The sequence below is a fragment of the Schistocerca americana genome, chromosome 2, assembly GCF_021461395.2.
Source record: "Schistocerca americana isolate TAMUIC-IGC-003095 chromosome 2, iqSchAmer2.1, whole genome shotgun sequence".
NCBI lineage: Eukaryota > Metazoa > Arthropoda > Insecta > Orthoptera > Acrididae > Schistocerca > Schistocerca americana.
In genome coordinates, this window is record NC_060120.1 from 524545175 (window position 1) to 524567226 (window position 22052).

Consider the following 22052-nt stretch of genomic DNA (forward strand, 5'->3'; position numbering starts at 1 on the left):
ACGCCTTACTGCTTGCATGCCATGAAACGTAACAATTGTTATCCATGCAAAAGTTGGACATACCGGCTATTAGTTGGGTGGTCATAATATTGTGGTTGATCAGTGTATGGTGTGCGATACTGTAGTTTTCATGGAAAAGTTTAATGGAAGCTCTGTGATACTGTTAGATTCGTGTTATAGTGCTTTGCACGATTTGAAAAAAGGGAATATTTATAGACAATCATTCTATACCAAAAAAATTTGTGTGCTGTGTGCTACGTTGTGTGCTATGTTTCTATTTCTTTGCGCAATCCTCATATACACTGCGTTGTTGTGAATATTATAACCCGAAGGTTTTTACAGAGAGGCAATCAGCAGCAGAAGTTCTTTTGTTTCCTTGACAAATAAGGGGCAACATTTTTCCATGAGGTTTATCTGCCTATAAGTGGTTAGACTGACATCTTAATAGGTAGGCTAAATTTACATCTATAACGGTATAGTTTGCAGTCCTTGGCAGAGGATATCCCTGTACCACTACTAGATATTTCCTTTCCTATTCCACTTGCAAATACAGCGAGAGAGAAAAAGACCGCTTTAACCTCTATAGGATCGTTAATATCTCGTAGCATGTTTTATGGTCGTTACGTGAGATAGGGACCTATATGTTGGTAGAAGTAGAATCCTTTTGTAGTCAGCTTCCAGTATCAGTTCTCCATAGTGTTACCTGAAAAGAGCACCTCCTGGAGAGTCTGTTCCAGGGTGTAATTGCGAGACCCATCTGGCTGTCATGCAGTGTGCCATGGGCAGAGCACAAGAGTCGTCATGACGAATTATTGGACTGGAAGCTGTGGCTTAATCTCGAGCAACAGACGAGTGCAAGGAAAGAATCCAGCTAGTCGGCTCTTGGGCGCAATTTTGGGGTCAGATCCTGGCTGCAGGGCTCACAGCGCCCTCTGGATAGCTGAATAGCGATCTAGCAATTACTCTGATTGTGCAGTGACAGAAGCTGTTATGTGTGGTGTGTGTACTATCCGATTTTTACATGAAATGTTGAGAAGATTCAGTATGATAAGTTTTTGCGTTAGACGATTGTTCCCCAGTGTACAGTGATGGTTTGCCTTCTGGGACTTCACAGTGACGGCCTGTCTGTCCTGATTGCACCCGCTGCAGCTGACGTGTGAATACCTTGAAGAGGCGGCTGCAACGTCTGGCACGGCTCGTGTGGCCGTGGCTCCTGACACACCTCCAGTCTGGTGACACTGCATTCGTCATTATCAGGAGTGTGCGTAAATACAATTTTTTTTTTTTTTTTTTTTTTTTTGCAGGATACGTTAACTGGAAACGTTGTGGTAGGTGTGCACTTGGGTTTTCAAATGTCAATCCTTACAACACAATGAAAATGTTTTGCATTTGTTCCTTTGTGGCCGATTGGCGTGCGAACCAGCAGTATTCGAGGGTGCTTGTGTATTCACACGTTACATATTTATAAAGAGTCACACCGCAACTTCTTCGTGTACCTTCAGCAACAGGGAAATTCTAGCACAGGCTTGGAACACCGTTACGTCTAGCTATCGGAGGAGGAGTTATTGGAAGAGGGGAAGTAAGGAAGGAGATAAAATTGTTTCTAACATGGTTGGATTGTATGCACACTTTTGGGTGATCACATATGCAGCTAAATCGTCTCAGTCCTGGCGGTATATTTTACTCTTAGTTATTGTAGTAGTTGTGTTATTACAATGATTTTTCATAAATATTAGCGCATATGTTGCATTATGACATGTTGTTTACAAGTGATGCTTTTTTATTACAATTTAGATAAGTAATTGGAGTAGTGACGTATTTTCCAAGAGTTGTGGTAGTGTGTATTGGCCTTCTTACACTTCAATCATAGTTTGCTTTCTTACCACGTATTTTTGTACACTTTTCTGAGTAGCTATACATTTGTAGATCGGTAGGAGGCCACTCTTCTGCTCTTCAGTGGTATTTTGATGTCCTGTCGATCTTGCCACGTATGTATGGGCCTGTCTACAACTTCCCCAGGCGATACACATTTGTGGATCGTTTGGAGGCAATTATTCTGTGACTTCCCCGCCAATTTCGACTAGTATTGTGGACTAGAGCTCACAGCAAGGTGACCATATACGTGCACTCAATTTGAAATCAGAGAAAATCCGTTTCAAGCGTCCTCAGTTGAGCCCATACTCCAAGGTGAGTATCTCAGCTTCATTCAGTCTGTGGTAGTGAAAAAGGACAAATCTGTCTTAAACACTGTAGACTGACTGGCCATTTAAAAAAAATTGAAAAACATGAGCAGTTCTATTACAGGCAGTATTCTTTATGAGTAGCGAAATACATGCTCAGTCTATCGTCCTATATCCTCGTGAAAGGTATTCCTCCTATAATCATTCATCATCAGTTCCTTCCATCTGTTCTGTAGAAGGCTGTAGAATGCAGTTCCCAGTTGGATGGTTACAGGTAATACACTTATTAAAATCCTCTGTGTCCATCACCAACATCTTGTTAACTGAACACATATACCACCAAAAGTAAAGACAGTACCTTCCACTTCAGCCAGTTTACCGCCCATTCACATCTTGTTAACTGAGCACATATCCCACCAAAAGTAAAGACAGTACCTTCCACTCCACCCAGTTTAGCGCCCATTCACAAGTGGAGGTGGCAGGGTGTGTTGTATTCATATTTGAGGCAACGGATTCACACATGATGGAAAATGTGAGGCTGTGGTTGAGGGGCTGGGGATTGTGGAGGACAACTCAACCCCCTTTAAAATAAAGTAAACAAATAAACAGGCTATCTTACACCCTCTCTCAGCGCAAAGTGAGTTTTTCCAGCCAATATACTGATTGGAGACAATAGGGGCATGTAAAAGAGTATACAGTAAGTCTGGGGGATTTCTCAAGTGGAGAAAACGGGGAAGAGTGACTGTAAACTGGACTTTGGAGGGATGACAAGAGAAATGTGTCTCTTCCAGAGGTTGGGAGAGGAGGAGTGCGAGAGGCATGGGTGGGGGTTTCTCAGTAGGGTGGATAATCACCAATTCCTGGGGTCCATAAATCAATTATACTAACAATTGGTTAAGAGGAAGTGGAGGATGATAATTTACCGTTGTTTGTATACTTGATCCTAAGTGTATGCAATTATGCACAAACAAAATCGTCCAGGTGTACCTTATCACATTACCAGCACCAATCCCATCTGCGACTTGACTGTCGATGTGAATTACTTTGTGTGTGTGGTGGTTATTGACTTCACTGTACTGGCAATGCAGAGAAAACAGAGAAACATTGTGTAACTGCATTTTGTTAACATTAACTTTACAATGCTGCTATTGAGCTCGTCTGCTGTTTCAAAGGGAGGAACATAGAGAAAAGGGTATTACACATTTGCTGCCGTGTAACTTGCGTTTTACCAACGCCATCCATTTCAGCACAACCTATGTAAGTTGTGTTGTATTTTTCTGATTCCTTGGCACAACGGTTGCAAGTAACCTCATTGCGACGGACAACTAGGTGGAGCCTGTTTCAGATGCAACCAAACTACGCTGAGGCATCGTACTATTGTTTCGGGCATCAACCTCGCTGTCCAGATGCTGTCATTCACGATAGGCTCTGGAGCATCCGACAACCGTCTCGAGTTTCGGTCCTTGGGTCACTGTTATCTGGTGTTCGTCAGTAGAACCACCTATCGACCATCATAGTGCAACATCTCCTATGTTTTGATATCCATTGTCATATAATATGAACTGTAAGCATGCTAAATTTCGTGCTTATGAAGCGACTTATACTTTCCTTACACCATCCTACCTGTGTTATAAAACGATTTAAAAAATAAAGAACGTATATAAAGACATATTTATTCCTAAAGATTTTGTAAAATAAAAGCGCTTCAGCCGAGCATAATAGTGCACACCAGAAATTTTATGACATGCGTTGAATGTCACCTATCAATGGTTCAAATGGCTCTGAGCACTATGGGACTTAACAGCTGAGGTCATCAGTCCCCTAGAACTTAAAACTACTTAAATCTAACTTACCCAAGACCGGCAGTGACACCTATCCCAAGCTAGTCATACTACATTAAAGCAGCAGAAATCACGTTTCTTTTTCAGTTGCATTCATGAGCTCTTCTGAAGTGGTCGTTATTGTGGATTAACATTATTTAAAGCTCAATAAAGTGAACAACTAAATGATATCTTGGGGTGCCCCCTCACAATGCTATAAAAATCAAACATAGTTTGGCTATGGTTTCTCGTGAGGTCTCTCTACACAAAATTTCAGCGAGTTCTATAATTTTGAGTCCACACAGCCTCAAGTTTTGGGAACTGTTAGTATCAGGTACTCCTACACAAATTTTCTACTTCCTGTTACTCCTGCCGAAAGTTACTCATTACAGTCTAGGAAGTTGGCCAAAATGTATTACGTTAAAGATGCCGCCATGAACAATTTCATTTTGTCAGACTATTTACTATGGAATTTCATTCAGTGTGTTACATACATATGTAATGGACACAATGCGCTTGAGAAGTAGTCCGAAGAAATGTTGCTGCGAGGTCTTAAAATAAGATGTCCTCTTGTTCCATAAAAACACGGGAGAACTGCCGGATATCAGTAACGTTCTGCCACGATGTTTCGGCGCAGAGTCTTCTAGCCACCTTCAGGTGAATGCCACTGTAGTAGTACTGGCGAGTACGCGCTGAGCTCCGCTATTTAAAGCCTTCTGAGGTGACATTGCGCATGCGCTGCTCAACGTGCGCGTTCATAACGGCTCCGTGCGCTGCGCCTCGCGCCCTCCACTGTGAAAGCCTGGCGTATCGGTATCAGGTCGATTTCCATCTTTATGCAGATAACTACGTCGACTACGAAGTTTCTCTATAACAGGATTCCAAGCAGAGTTTAGCTGATAACCGCTATCTCGATTGATGAGAGTCTCGTTGTCAGACAATCTTATTTCCACAGAGTCATTGATAATCGAGCTCGAAAAGTTTGATGTATGGGCCAAAATTTTTGTGTCGTTGTAATTCATGGAATGGTCTGTGGAAATACAATGTTCGGCGATTGCGGACTTGGTGGGTTGGAGAAGGCGAGTATGCTGTTGGTGTTCCACAATGCGTTTGCACAGTTCGTGTCGTTTGCCCTACATATGATTTGCCGCAATCACACGGAATTTTGTAAACACCTGGTTTACGCAGGCCCAGGTCTTCTTTAACGGATCCCACCAGTGATGAAATTTTAGAAGGAGGACGAAAGATGACTCTCACTTGATACTTTCTCAATATTCTGCCTATCTGTGAAGAAATATTCCCAAAAAATGGTAGATAAACAGTCGACCTGAAGGCCTCTTCCTCTTCCTTGTTCCGTCGTTTGTAGGTCTTCATCACTCTGTTCACTTGCCTAGGTGAAAAGCCGTTCTTCAAAAATACTTTTTGCAGGTGTTCCAGTTCCGCTTGAAGACTGTCGGCGTCAGAGATAGTATGGGCATGGTGGACCAAGGTTTTGAGAACGCCCATTGTTTGTGCTGGATGGTGGCAACTAGTAGCTTGTAGATATAGGTCTGTATGAGTGGGCTTTCTGCACACCGAGTGACCAAGTGTGCCATCACTCTTCCGTCGCACCAAGACGTCTAAAAATGGCAGACAACCATCTTTCTCTATCTCCATGGTAAACTTTATGTTTTCATGTATGGAGTTCATGTGACGTAAAAATTCTTGGAGACGGCCCAGACCATGAGGCCACATTATAAAAGTGTCGTCAACGTACCGCCAAAATACTGTCGGTTTAAAAGTGGCAGAGTCGAGTGCTCTCTCCTCAAAATCCTCCATAAAAAGATTGGCCACCAGGGGAGACAAAGGACTCCCCATGGCGACACCATCAGATTGTTCATAAAATTCGTTGTTAAATATAAAATATATAGAGGAGAGAGTGTGCTCAAACATCGCTGTAATGTCTGCACCAAACATATTGCCAATGAGGTGTAGTGAGTCCACCAGAGGCACCTTTGTGAACAGTGAAACCACATCAAGACTGACCAATAAGTCACTACTTTGCAGTTGTAGTGACTGAAGTCGACTGATAAAATCACCAGAATTCTTTATGTGATGTGCACACTTGCCTATCATTGGTTTGAGCAAAGATGCCAAGAATTTTGCTAGGTCGTAGGTGGCTGCTCCAATGTTACTCACAATTGGACGTAATGGCACGTTTTCCTTGTGGATCGTAGGCAGTCCATATAGCCTATGTGGAACTGAACTGTTTGGTTTCAGTCTCTTGATAACCTCCTTCGGTAGAGAACTATTTGATAAAAGTTCTGCTGTTTTTCGCACTACTCGGCTCGTGGGATCCTTATCGATTTTGCGATACGTTGAATCACACAATAAAACATTGATCTTATTAATATAGTCATCCCTTGGCATGAGGACAGCAGCGTTTCCTTTGTCAGATTTTAAGACTACGGTATCCACATCTGCTCGTAAGTTACGGAGGGCTGACCAAGAGACCAGCTCTTGGTCAGTTAACAAATTTAATTAAGTGCACTAGGATACCGTCAAAATCTTTGTTTGTATAGAACGGTGTAATATACGACTGGAAGACCCTGAAAACCTTTGCTTGTATAGAACGGTGTAAGAAAAGATAGTTTTCACGTTTTATTGCTGTAAATATTATCTGAATTATAGGACGTGTTCTGTTGCGATCTCTAAGAGAAGCTTGATATGGAGAACTGTATAGTGTAAATTTACGTTTATGTTGAGTGTTTCTATTCTCTGAGGTGTCCTGATTCTGCTGGGTGTGTTGCTGATTGAGAAATCGAGGACCACAAGTTTCCACGAATACATATGAAAACACGGAGTACACATAGGCAGAGCCCACTATACCTGGGTGTGTGTTATGCAACTGAAATGCGACAAGTTACACACTGTTGCTCACCAACGAATGCTTCGCTTCAACATTCACATCATCGGCCGATTTAAGGCGACTTTTTCAATAGGTCTGTGTTTACTTTGAAATCCATGCGGTTCAATAGCTGTCTGCTTAGTGTGTGGCATTCAACACTCGGCTGGCGAGCAAACGGAAGCTTGCCAGAGGTAACGGTAGTATTGGAAGGGCTCAGGTCGCGATGTTTGCATACCATTTTTTCACAAAAGGGTTGGGGGCCCTCTTGGGAATGCAGTTCACAAAACGTAATTCTAGACTACACACTTAATGGGCTATAACATGAGACTCTTATGTGCTATAAATATGTCAATAGTAGAACCTGTATGAATTTGAAGCGGGTCGGTCTCGTAGGCTCATTTCTGGAGTTTTAATTATTGGTCCATTGTTGTGTATGCTTTTGATTGCTTACAGAAATCTTGTACAATGTGTACTAAAATACTGCACAAGCCTGTAGAATTCATATCAGGTCGTCCTACCAGACGACGTCTAATCCACAGACTACATAAACGGAAGGTGGTGTAAATAGTCAGTGAATTCCAAAAACCTCATCCACGAGTCTCCACTGGCAAATGTTCTGTCAATGACGCCAGATCTACCGTGGAAACCTTGTCATTCCTACGCACGGATACAACAAAATCTGTGAATGTCTGGCATCCCTTTATGTATCACCGTAGATACTTTGAGAATGAAATGAGTCATGCCTGCTGGCTGAGATACATACGACCAATAATCCGCCTAGGTTTCATTGATGAATGAAATGGGAAAGACCTCTATATAAGCAATCAATAAAATCCGTGCTTATCCAAACTCAAAGTACTGATCTACTATTGGAGTAGCATCTAATATACACTGAGGAAAAAAGTCGCGACACCAGAAAGTATTGACGTAGAGTATTGAAAATTCTGGAATACATTTGACTATACAACGTACGCAAGTGACTGTCTTCGTACGATCACAGGTTAACGTAAGCGCGAAATAAGCCATTGCTGATACGTTAAAAACCGGTGTAACAGCCAGAATTTTGAATGTGAATACGCAAACGTGGATGCATTATGCTATTGGTTCGTTTGTACAGGGACGGTTAATGCTGGCTGCGAATGAATCTGGAGTTGTCGTCTCATGGCGCTCGACTGGAGACAGATCTGTAGATGGACCAGGCCAAGGCAACATGTCGACACTCTGCAGAGCATGTTATATTGCAATAGTGCTGTGTAGGCTAGCGTTATTCTGTTGGAAATCACCCATGAGATGCTATTCAGTAATAGCAAGACAACAGGGCGAATCAACAGATCGACGTACTAATTTTGATTCAGGCTGCTTGGGATAACCGCGAGAGTGCTCCCGCCATTACACGAAATCGCGGCCATGACAGTGATTCCCTGTATAGGTCCAGGGTGTTAAGCATTCACACAGATTGGTTGCAGGCCCTCAGCGGCCATCATTGTCAGTGATGCACAACCATCTTTCATCAGGAAACATAACAGACAAACTTGCTGACCTCGTTTTAGCTCTCCATTCATACCACTGATTTCGAAATGTCAGTGGTTTGGGGTGAGAGGACTTTTAGCTCGGAGCTCGGATTTCACTGACCTGTTAACACACATCGTTTAAGCGAATGTTGCACTAGATTAAATATGGGAACGCTCTATCAAAAAAATGGCTCTGAGCACTATGGGACTCAACGTCTGAGGTCATTAGTCCCCTAGAACTTAGAACTATTTAAACCTAACTAACCTAAGGATATCACACACATCCATGGCCGAGGCAGGATTCGAACCTGCGACCGTAGCGGTCTCGCGGTTCCAGACTGCAGCGCCTAGAACCGCACGGTCACTTCGGCCGGCGAACGCTCTATCGATTCGCCACTTAAAATGTGTATGTAACTGACCTCCGAAGAGTCGTCATGAGCATTTTCTCCGGCTTTTATGCTGATATTTGCAATTACGTTTTTGATTGTGTTACTTGGAATCAGCCCAAACAAGTAGTACTCGTCTCTACTTTCATGCGACGCTTAGTGTCGACATAAAGCGTCTGCTTCTTTCCCGTTACAGGTAAAACGAGTGTGTAAAGGAATCTAACATGCCCATCTGAGAGAGCGCTCACAGATTTAATCTAATCATGTATGTGTTACAGTGTAGAGCCAAAGAACTGGTACACCTGCCCAATATCATGGAGAGCCCCCCACGGGCACGCAAAAGTGCCTCAACTCGACATGGCATGTCTGAAGTACTGCTGCGTGGAACTGACACCGTGAAACCTTCAGGGCTGTTCATAAATCCGTAAGAGTACCAGGAGGTTGAGATTTTTCCTCATCAGCTTGTTGCAAGGTATCACAGATATGTTCAATAAAATCCATATCTGGAGAGTTTGGTGGCCAGCGGAAGTGTTTGAACTCAGAGGAGTGTTTCCGGAGTCACTCTGTATCAATTCTGGACGTGCAGGGTGTCGCATTGTCCTGCCAGAATTGCCCCAGTCCATCGGAATGCACAATGGACATGAATGGATGCAGGTGATCAGAGAGGATGCTTACGTACGTGGCACCCGTCAGAGTCGTTTCTAGACGAATCACGTATCCCATGTCACTTCAGTTGACCACGTCCCAAGCCATTACAGAGCCTCCACCAATTTGAACGTCCCCTGCTGTCATGCTGCTTCCATGGATTCATAAGATTTTCTCCACACAATTTTAAACGAGACTCGTCCGTCCAGTCAACATGTTTCTACTCATAAACCTTCCAATGTCAGCATTGACGATCCCAGGCGAAGCGTAAAACTTTGTGCCGTGCAGTCACAAGGGTATGCGAATGGGTCTTATGCTCCGAAAGCACTTATCGACGAAGTTTTGTTGAATGGTTCGCACGCAGACACCCGTTGATGGCCTACACAGAAATCTGCAGCAATTTGCGGAAGTGTGGCACATCAGTCACCATGAAAGATTCTCTTCTGTCGTTGTTGTTCCAGTTTCCGTTGTCCGGCCGCCGCGATGTTGGTGATTTTATGTTTTATCGGATTCCTGATATTCATGGTACGTTCGTGAAATGGTTGTACTAGAAAATCCCCACTTCATCGCTGCCTCGGAGATGCGGTGTCGCAACGCTCGTGCGCCGTCTATATAACACCGCTTTCAAATTCACTTAAATCTTGATAACCTGCCATTTTAACAGTAGTAACCGATATAATAACTGCACCAGACACTTGTTGTCTTATACAGGCGTTGCTGACCGCAGCACCGTATTATGCCTGGTAAGATATGTCTGTGTTTTAATACGCATGCCTACGTCAGTATATGTATTTAAAATCGCACCGCACCTAGATCAAAATGGCTCTGAGCACTATGGGACTTAACAGCGGAGGTCATTAGTCCTCTAGAACTTAGAACTACTTAAACCTAACTAACCTAAGGACATCACACATATCCATGCCCGACACAGGATTCGAACCTGCGACCGTAGCAGTCGCGCGGTTCCGGACTGAAGCGTCTAGAACCTCTGGCCAACAACGGCCGGCGCACCTAGATCCTAGGTGTACTATCCTCTGGGTACAGGGCTCTCATCTTCAAAATGGAAAGCTGTTTAGATCGCAAAGTGCATAGTATAAACCATCAGTGGCATCTATACATTTAATTTCCTCAGGATTTGGGAAATACTGCATTATCAGAGGCTTCGTTGATAGAAAAAGACCTTCATTTCGAGCCTGTGCGTAAATTGTGTTAAATGAATTTAAAAAAAGCGTTATGAGCTAATTGCAGGAACTCACTTTTTTACTAGAGCTTTCTCTTCTCACTGCACATTTAACAAGGACTGCCGTAAGACCTGTGTGACATGTCAACTCAGCTAACACTACTTAAACTAACTTACTCTATGGACAACACACACACCCATGCCCGAGGGAGGACTCGAACCTCCGACGGGGCAAGGGAAGCCGAACGGACCGTGACAAGGAGACTCAGACGGCGCAGCTACTACGCGCAGCTACATCGAATGAAAAGGAAGTGAACGGTGCGGTATGATAACCCGTCTTTTTGATCCCGGTTGTTGATATAGCGTTGGTAATAAATAAGACAGAGCGAACTATAACGCAGCTTCTCAAAAACAAGGAAAGTGAATCTCCTGCATGTAGCTGCAACCACAGTTCCTGGAACGGAAAATCAGAAAGGAACTGCACGATCAGATTCGGTGATGCCATTGGATATCAATGATAATGTAATACCGCAGTAGTATTTCTTACGAGTACAATGAAGGCTCCTCTGTTCTTTGTTGCTGGAAAGTATTGGCAGAATATATAAATTTTCTTTCACGATACACATTTTTTATTACCTTCTTTTTACACGATTTCTGAGACATTAATTCGCTTGAAAATCTATTTATAGACCCTACGAAAAATGGGTCACTGCCACAATTTCGAGGGATGGTGATATGGAAGGAAACAAGAAAAAAATTTCTTTGCACGTAGACTATGAAATGCACACCTTAATAGGCATGAGCACTTGCTCATCTTGACTACTTTGAAATACATCAAGTCTACGTAAGCTGTTTGCCATCTCGAATTACCCACAGAATGCACTAAGGTAATGAGTAATCAAATGGGATCACGGTATTTTGTTGTTGTGTAGCAGCGCGTACTCCTCATATTGTCACTGGACTAGACAAATGCTTCTTGTGACACGTGTACCTATCGTTCCATAGTACATAGAAACAAGGAATCTAATCCGAATATCAATGTTTGCTGATAGATCGTAGTGAGTTACTACCTGATCGTTAACAAAAGAGTGTTTACTCTGTGCAATAATGATATAAATGTAAAAGAAAGGGAATAAATAAAGTTTTTCTGTAGTTAACCGTAACTACGTATGCCAATGTCGTCTGCACGAATTTAGATTGCTGAGTAGAAAGGTCGTCATCTACAAAAAGGGGCAAAAGTTAAATTTGATAAATAGCTAATCACGAAAATGCCGGGCAAGAAAGGTAACGGGCCAGATAAATGAAATGCAATCGCGCGAGCTTAGATGTGAAAACACGTGTAACATGAACAGTGAAGACATTAATCTAGCCTGAAATAATGTTAATTATAATTTTGCAATAACTAGCAACGTTCCATAGAAGCTATGCTGTATTATATAATTCATGATAATGCTGTCTCTTTGAAAATATGTTAAATTGTGACCAGAACATGGTACAATTCTTTACTTCGCAAATGATGCCATAGAAACCGTCATTTATGGCAAATGTTATTTGCTAATGCTAATGCTACGTACACATATGCAATAAAGTCCTTTACAGATCGCAACATAAATTCGTTAACTTTCTTTGACTATCAGTTAGCCATCATACTTTTGTCAATAAAATATGAATTGCATTTGAGTCACTTCTAATTTGATCTGATTGTATGAACAACTATAGATACTAATGCTTTTTCTAACAGTGACATTTTATTGAAAATCAATTGTAACTTTAACTGGATCGAATTTCATTTAACTATTTCTTTTACTTACGACTTTCACGGAAGCTATGGTTTGAGAGTAGTACGCTCTTGATGGTTAACGACCTGGGTCTGGAAAGTCTGCTTTGAAGAATGTCTCTAAAAGTAGTTCTAAGTTCTAAGTTCTAGGGGACTGATGACCTCAGATGTTAAGTCCCCTAGTGCTCAGAGCCATTTGAACCATTTGACTTACATATATTTTGCGTTCCCACATACGTATTATAACACCATTTCGATAACAATCTCCATTTGTCATTTGCGAGCTGACACACATGTCTCTACCACACCACAGATGTTCGCAACTCATCTGTGCCCTCTGTTCTAGGACTGTATAAGTTAGCGACAACGATGTTTTTTACTTGAATATATTCTTTACGTTAGTTTAACATAATTTTTCTTGACTCTGACAGCGTATTTACTACAACTGCGTGCATAATTATTTCTTATTTATTTATCCCGCATAATCTATATTTTGATGAAGTTTAATTAATGACAAAATTCATAAGTAGATGTAGTTTTAAGAAATGGTTATAAATTCATGAAAGGAAGTAGCTGAAAAATACATGAGACATCGGGTATTACATATGACCTGCATTTGTGAGTCGTCGCTAAAGGATGTGCGCAATATGGTGTTCGCTATTCACCTTTTGTAATAAGAGCCTCCCATTATTCTGGCAAATGCAGAGAAAATATTACAATGTGAATGGTTTTCACAAGCTGTTCACAATACATACTGGTTGAGTTAGGGTTAATGTATGTGCTCCACTTACCCAGAACTATGAATACGGTTTACAGTTTCTGCTACTGCTCAAAGGTCTTACGGCAAACGGGTTTGAGCCCACTTGTACTGGACATTTCACAAGGTTTGATCTGAGATATAACCTCTCAAAATATGCAGTACTTTTTCTTTTACACCGATTATATTGTGATCAGTAGTGGCCATGTGACACTTCCTCATCGTACCCTTGACACTATCTTTTCAAGTCTCGATTTTGTTCCATTAAGAGAGACATGTTTAGTTATATCAGCAATTAGCTACCGAAAAGAGTATCGTTTTGTGGTACAGCACGTCTTAAAACTTTCTACACAAATGCCACAAATATGCGGTAATCTCATGCTATAACTTTTCTAATATCAGTACATTGGATTTCATGTAGAATTTAGAGAGTATCAGACAACAGAGTACCATTACTAGCCAGAGGAGACACATTAGCAAGTGGCAGAGTTGTGGCACTAGTCATTTGAATTGTACTATATCTCAGTGTTGTCAAGCTAGCAGTCACATTAACATACAGCAGTATTAGAGTGCTAGATGGTAAAGTTGCACCAGCAGCCAGTAGAAAAAGTTTCAATCTGTAATAATGTTCATTGTTTTCTACAGCACTGGTCGCAGTTGCGGTGGTGCACGGACAACCAGAAGAGTCGACCACTGCCGCCATCAACAGTGAGGAACAGCCGTCCGCCACCATCCCAGCTGTGAGAACATTGGTGGCGGCGTCGTACGCGGAAGAAGACGAGGATACCATTTGTGTCCAGGCAGACAACAAGTTCTACTTGTATGCCAATTCACTGAAGCTGTATTCTTGCTACCACCTGCTACCGAAGGGTAAGTTACATCCAATAACACCATTTGCTGTGTATAAGGTAATCACAGGCTCTTAAGTACAATACGTTGTGAAGGGTTCCAAAGTGAATGTGAGAATATGAGCTAGTCATACCATAAAAGGAAAGTGGCTACTCTTACCTCACACTTAAACGGCATATTGTTACCTCCCCGTGAACAATGCAAGATTATGCACTTTACAAAATTGCAACCCACCGAGATCCTTCACCGAAACTATTCAGAGCATTTTCCTGCACATATTTAATCCTATTTTTCCACTTATTTGCTAGACTCTTAATAATGCTGCATTTTTTAACTTTCTGCAGTGTAGAATCTGAGTTCCATCATTTGAATTATGTTGGATAGCGCGACATGAAGTTCTCCATTGCCTTTGGTTTCAACATTTAGCGAAGAGATATTTTAATAGGCAACAGATATTCGTGCTGTGTTGTTTATTTTGTCAGTAATTTTGTTGCCTGGTTGGCACCTAGGTCTATATACAGTAAAACATTATAAAATGAAAGGCGGGGCACTCTTTTGACTGTAGCTTGGTGTACATAAACGACACTCGTTATACATTATTGAATAAATAGAAATCTCATTTAGCTGCATCATAAAGTGCTCACTATTACACACATCGAACACTGTTCTTACTACAGACTGAGTCTTGCAACATATTTAGGATCATGGACAGGTGCCGTTCATGATCATGTACAACAAAGCAACCCCCAGGCAAAAGAAAAAGGAGGTCTGAGTGTGTAAGTAGAACCATACAACGAGTTTATAGTCGTTAATGAAGTGAGGAACTTAGAAATGCCCAATTGGATCTACTAGAATGGCAGCAGTTATGTGAGAATCCAGCATTCACTGGAAGCAAGCTCAGCATAGAATGTCACCCACAGCTCCCGTGCACAACAGGTCGGAAGTACTGCCAGTATCTTGACAATTTCCGCTTCTTTAACATTTGGCCCTGCTGTTGCCAGACTTCTGTTAACATGGTGTTCAGTATGCGCTTCCAGCAAAGTCAGTGTAGATATATGTTGCCTGAAGAGACTGTCTTCAAATTGTGTGAAAGTTTTGTTGTTAATATGAGACTCATGGTCAAAGGTAATGCCAGTTATTACGTTCACCTTCGACAGCCTCATGGGGAATGGAATGCTAAAATGGTTTAGTCTAATTGCTCTAACGATCATGCCTGAAATCTCTTGACTATCTTAATACGCTTGTACTAGATGGGGAAGATCTACAGAGATCCAGAAGCGTCCAGTTAAACACTTTATGGCGAGGTTTGAGACTATGGAACTGAGACTGCTGGCCTGTAATAGAATCCACGTGAAAATAAATTCACCCCTTGAATAGCAGGGGCTGACGCATCAATAGTTCATAGAAAGAAGGATTGCTCTAGGCATAAATTTTTCCAGGTATATATTATTGGTTACAAATCTTTTTCGTCGGCCATGTTCCTTCTGTACGCATTTTGAATATAAAATATTTTTCGTCAATCCACAATGACTGATCTGTACTGGGTGGGCATGTGTGTGGCCGGGGGAATTCCGTGGTTGTGCTAAATGTGTAGAAGAGAATAACCGCTTTGTACCGCTTCACGTTGCTCATTCCAAGGTACAGCCGCAGGCCTCACCGGTCTCGTATCAGGTCGTTCACATAGGGAAAGTTGATACGGTTACAAGGGACCGGGGTGGTCATCACTCCCCAGCTCCCAAATTCGGGATTCTCCAAGGGTTGCGAAATTGAGGCCCAGGTTTGGTGATGATTTGGCACGTTGCAGAATAGACTTGTGGCTTATTGAATGCCGTGCACTTGGGGACCAAAACCCTCCTTGAAGAAGTTGGTTCTATGACATCCAAACTCTCTCGAAATGCACCAAACTTCAGGTTTACACGGAGGGCCCACCTACCAAATATCTGTCACTAAGGATAGGATGGCGGCTGCATAGGGCGTTTGTCAGCAGTTAGGACGCCTGCTCCAGCATTGCAGTACTCATTACAGCAGTCACAGCCTGTTAAAACATGTCTTCCTAAATATTTGGGTCCAGATCAGACAAGCTACTTCCCAGTCCACTGAAGGAAAACCTACTAAAAACGCATGAACGAAAAAAGATACTTTCCGTAATGGTGACGTCTAAACGAATACGAGACCCCAAGGAGCTGTCATTGGTACATGTGGAAACGACATTCTCTGTAGTGCATCTGTTACCAGAGGCCTTCCAAAATCTCACTGTTTTGCGACCATAACAGATGAACTTCATGCCATGTAAAAAGTTGATGACTTATCACTGTGTTGTCAATAGTAAATGTGAAATAGTAAATAATTCTATTAATAGTTTCTAACTCTGTTAAAATATATTTCTCCTGCTTATTGTAGTTTACGTGGTGAAACCAAAGAGTCTATGTAAACCAGTCCTGTCAGACTGTCCCAAGAACTAGTGTGTCGGCTCATCCTGGAGGAACTGACTCTTCTGGGACTGAGTGAAGACGAGATGGCTGTGCTTCTGACTGAAGACATCAACAATTTTCACGGAAAGCAGTAAATTCCTAGAGTGTAGAACTTACCTCTTTCACTAGCAACAAAAACCGGTGGAATCAACTTATATTTTTTTATGACAGTGTCTGATTGGTTCACGATATGCAATAAATCAGCTTCACAATCCGGCTAGAAACTGAGTGCAAAAATTATTATTTAAAACATGGTTTTACGTGTTTTTTTAATCTTTCTTTTGGCCTTGTAATAGTTTTATTCTGATACAATAAAACTGTACTTTCATGTCGTCAACTGTTATATTTCAATTGTAGAATGCATTTCCTAATCAGTTGCCTTTACATAAATACTGGCAAATTATAACTGCGAATTAATTGTACAAAATACACAACATCCACTCATGCTAACCTTGGACCACCCCAATGCCCGGTTCCTACCTTCACACGTTGACTGGACACGATGACACCGATGGACACAGCAGGGACTTATGACTGCCACAGTGGCTTGTCCATTCCTTGCCTTTATAACACATGAAATAGTTGAAAGCAAGAATAAATAGCGTCTTCTCTGGCTGGCCATTCGACTGCTCCTGCTCCTCACCGATGGCCAGACCTGCACTCTGGGCAACGCCATCGCCGTGCCACTGGAACGACGCCATCTTCAGCGTTACAGAACCCCTGGTTGCCACCCGTGGTAACAACACGGCCACACCCTGCCATCTGCAGTCGCCTCCCCAACCGCAGACGCCAGCGAAGTGCTCTGTGACCCGAACAACGCGTGCATGCCACCTGCCACACGTACACACCTGCAGTTGCGATGCCGCAGTATTTCTAGGGAACGCCGGACCGTGCCAGAAAATGGAGCGTATACAGAAGGATGTCTGCGCTGTGTGAATTAGTAAAAATCTAACAAAGAGTCGTTGTATCTTCACCAGGACCCGCCCCTGCTGTTGTCAACATCCCCCATCCTTGCTAGGGAACACGGTCCAGTTTGCATTTCTCTCTTTCACACTTCACATATGTTTAAATGCTACACTTATATGACAGTTTATGAAATTAACGAAAACTTAAATACTGTTGTATTTATAACGGATGTCTGTGAACTCTTTAGCTGGTATATAAATAAATGCCATTGGACAAATACGTAACCAATCGCAGCTGCATCACAATCTTCAATTGGCTGTCTAATGCATTTTATGACAACTGTATATGAAGAAATTGTAAGTACTTTTAGTGACACATCACTGAAAGCTGACAAAACTTAAGTAGACCTTAATTACAGGCTTAGAAAATAGAAATACATATCCAACAATTAGTGCCACAATCCATGAAGATAAGAAGATACTGATTGGCTAAACACGTTCTCAGGAAGTTATGAATCATGTGGGCAGTAATGTCATTAGAGATAAAATTTGAAAAGCTATAACACAGGCTATTAATGGTTTTGATATATTTAATGTGTAAAACAGAGACGAAACCCATACAAAGAAGACAGAATTCAATGACTGTATTAAAAGTGGCGATATAAATGGAAAAATGTATTTACGAAATTAAACCCACTAGTGCGGAGCATCTCAGACTGGTAAGTACTCCTTGGATGGAGAATAAATCTCAGCTACGAGGTCTTGTGGAAAAGTAATTCCTCAAAATTTTTTATTCTGTTGTGTACATTGGCTGAAGAAATACATGTCACAGATATTATTTAGTCGATTTTTCCACTTCGCTTACTCAAACTGCATCCTTCTGCCGGTAGAGAACATCGAATTTTGATGTGCGTCAGGGCGTTGTCTGACTTAACCTCTACGATTCCTGAGAGACGAAATCACAAATTCGAAGTATTGATCCACACACAGAGCATCCTCTCCTTCATCATGACAGTGCCAGACCAGACACGAGCGTAGCGACGTCTGCAACAAGCCGACGCCTCGGGTTCTGAGACATCAATCATCGTACATTCAGCTTCGGCTTTGTTCCATCCTGTCTTCATCTGCTTCGAAAGCCGAAGGAACACCTCTGTGGACTTCACTTTATTAGCAATGAAGTGGTGCAGGCAAGCTTGCAGTAACGTCGACAATGTCAGACATTCTACAGTGACAGCATCATCATACCGGTTTCTCGTTACGTGTAATGCGCTCGTCATCAGGGCGACCATGTTGAGGAGTAAACATTTAGATGTGAAGAACAAAGATGTAGAATGTTACTATAGTTTGTTTTAATGATAAAGTTTAACAGATTTCACATGAAAAATTCGGAGCCATTATTTTGCAACAAGCCCTCATACTAACACTTGAACTGATTACTGTAATGAAAAGACATGTAAGTAAAGTTATTGTGTTGTCTTTCTGCCTAACTAACGATATTCATCAACTTTTTATTATCGAACTGATAATAATGTCATTTTGTGAAAAAAGAAAAACGAGCTCCATATCACTACTGTTACTCCTGCTGGGTAATTAACTATAGTGATGGCAAGGTTTAGACGATACAGACTGTGCCATAAAGGATGCTCAGACATGAAAAATTAACAAGAATTACGATGCTTATTTCTCCTTGTGATTAACGTTCGTCAGAAGCAACAAGGGCTGAACGTAAACTCCAGTGGTCAGTAGCATAGACGAGCTGTGGAAAATGGTTTAATGAACCTGAAAGGCAACGCTCTTCAATAACATATTTTAAATGCAAATAATTTATTCAAACAACCTCTCTTACATCGAAAACGTCTATACTGTAGAGGATTTCAGTAGAGATAAATGGAAATATTGGTACGTCTGTCTAGCAGGAAAAGAACAGGTACTTAATGATCAAAATCATTAATACGATACAGGATGAACAATCCGCATAACAATTTTTGTATTTGACAGCTAGTGGAAGACATGCAAACTGGTTCAGTAACTAAGGCAGGGACGATGCTGAAATGCTCGTCCAGCCACGCGAATCCACGTTTTTCGTAGTTTCTCTACAGTGGTTATTTTGACTACGCTACGTTTAGTTCCTTTTCTTTATAACATAGATTGAAGTGATGCTCAGTTTCTAATGAGCAAACCATTGATGTGACGTTCCCTCCTTGTATGTCCACAACGAAGGCCCTAGTTGGTTATAACTGCGTTTGAAATATCTGTGGGGTCACTGAAAGCTCTTTTTATCCGTTCCATAGTAATTTCCTGTGTGAAAGCTGTAAGGTGGCGTGGTCTCCTGACCTTCATTTCGTATATATTCCGTCCTCACAATCGTATTCTGCACATCAAGACGCTTCATTCGAACCCAAACGCAATAAGGTAGAGTCAACTTTGTATGAATTCATGTAAGCGATATGCAAATCTAATAAGTAAATCGCAAGTGCGCACTGAAGTTGAATAAGTCGAGGGTTGCATACACAACATGACAGCCACAGGAATTTTCGTTCTAGGGAGGCAACCGACTCACTGGGAGGCCTGCCCCTTCATAAGGGTGGGTCAGCGCACTCCTACTTCGGCTGGAACGACCACCCACAGGAAGGACAGCTTTTGCCAGAGCGAAGGGATAACGACCCCCGCGTTTGACTTAAAAACAAGTTACGCTACATTGTGTGGGAGTGCCCAGAGGATGCATTTTTTTATGGACCGACTGCGTAATTATGGAGTTCTCACAGTAGGACAGTCTATGCCTAACGGAGGTGCTACATATTTCTGCATTGGTATACTTAAACGAAACATCATCCTCCCGCTTAAAAGAGCAATGCTGATTGGCGGAATATGTCTGACGCAAAGAGCCAGAGGAGTGAGGGAAGACAGCGAATGATATACCCTTGCAACTTTTCCAGAAAAAGGGGAGCCATTCCATTGTCGCTCTTGGAGCGGGAACACGTAATGAGAGCGTACATGTACGCAAAGAGCGGGAAACAAAGTCTTTCCTCAATACTTCACTGGGAGAGCACCTCTGTCGTTAGCAAATCGGAGTGATACTCTATATTGAGTCGCTCGCTATTAAGCATTGTTCACTGTGTTTGGCCACCACATTGTGCGGTGTGAACATGGACAGAGCACTAGTTAAACGCCTGTGAGCGAATACTGAGTGGCATTGCGGTGAATTGGTTATCTGACTGGTGTACCATGCCAACGGTTAGACTAGGGGTGGATAGGAGTCCTTGACTTCATCAAGGCATAGGGACAGTTTGATTGGCGAAGGTCAATCTAGATAGAAAGAGATAGTTGTGTTATTTGTCAGCAGCGAGTGACCCAGGCAGCAGTCATCGCAGCTCACGGTATTGTGCGCTAGAGCGTATGTGAGCTCCATATGTTCTCCATAACAGTGCACTTCATTACATTTCTCACGCAACAGCCTTGACTATACCTAGAAAAGTTATTGAAGTTGTGTAGGCGCAGCTCTCACCCATTCTGCCACGTAAATAACATTCTTAAAGAAAAGGGAGAAAGAACCATTCCATACTTTGTAAAATAATAGCATTCCTACCCATAAGAGGCAATCTACAGTTCCAAAAAGAACCCGGAAATTTATTGTTTTATAAGAAAAAGTTTCATTTGATTTCTCAGAACTTTTTTGGAATAAATAATATTTTTCTTTCATTTAATGTTTTTCTTACACTAACTAGCAATACTCCAGTGCCAAAGTATTCCACTAGTTACATAAGAATATAGAATATATTTGTGTCTTTTCCTTGCAGTGGACAACTCCAGAAGATACTTGTTGGTGAATGTTTTTCAAGCAGTTCTTGTTCGTAGATTAGGAGCGTGTGTCTGACTTCTGTAGTAGTGTGAGGTGGAAATTGTTTCTTGCAGGAGCCAAGGGTACTTTTTGGATCAATCCATTGTGTAACTTGACAAAATAAAACGCACACACTCACAGAAAACGGCGACCCTGCCAGGATAGGTAAAACTGCCAGGATGGGTAAAACTGCCAGGATAGGTAAAACTGCCAGGATAGGCAAAATTGTCAGGATAGGTAAAACTACCAGTATAGGAAAAATAGGTACGTTATCAAGATAGAAAAGTGTCATAACACATGATATATGGTAGTTAGGTACATCAGGTAGCAGCATTATCACTTTGAAAAAATTTTCTTTAATGTATTAAAGAGTTCCCAGAATGAGATTTTCACTCTGCAGCGGAGTGTGCGCTGATATGAAACTTCCTGGCAGAAGTGAAGCTGTGAGTACCGGGCGTGAGTCGTGCTTCGGTAGCTCAGATGGTAGAGCACTTGCCCGCGAAAGGCAAAGGTCCCGAGAGCGAGTCTCGGTCGGGCACACAGTTTTAATCTGCCAGGAAGTTTCTTATTAAAGAGTTGTTTGCAAAGATTATGGATTAGAACAGATACAAGTAGAATTGTAGGGATAAGATCTTGTGCTATTGTGTTGGAAAATTTTGGATTTTTACGATTTTTGAGTAGCTGTTAGGGCATAGGAATTTCAGGTGATAGACACAGATGCAGGGAGATGCAGAAACATAGAGAGACGCAGTATCAAATGAGTTACAATTAAGAAATAACATTTTTCTCCTTTTGCAAGCTCACAGGTGGAGATTGGAGACTGTAGCAGAGGAGACAGAACAACCG

General features: G+C 41.9%; 1 protein-coding gene across 1 annotated transcript; it reads left to right on the plus strand.

Moving 5' to 3' along the window:
* The first annotated feature begins 11162 nt into the window (after positions 1 to 11162).
* On the plus strand, positions 11163 to 16675 carry LOC124595924. The gene is made up of 3 exons (XM_047134838.1): positions 11163 to 11191; positions 13789 to 14013; positions 16393 to 16675. The coding sequence occupies exons 1-3, from the start codon at positions 11164 to 11166 to the stop codon at positions 16452 to 16454; spliced, it is 315 nt and encodes a 104-aa protein (XP_046990794.1). The 5' UTR covers position 11163; the 3' UTR covers positions 16455 to 16675.
* Positions 16676 to 22052: the final 5377 nt, after the last annotated feature.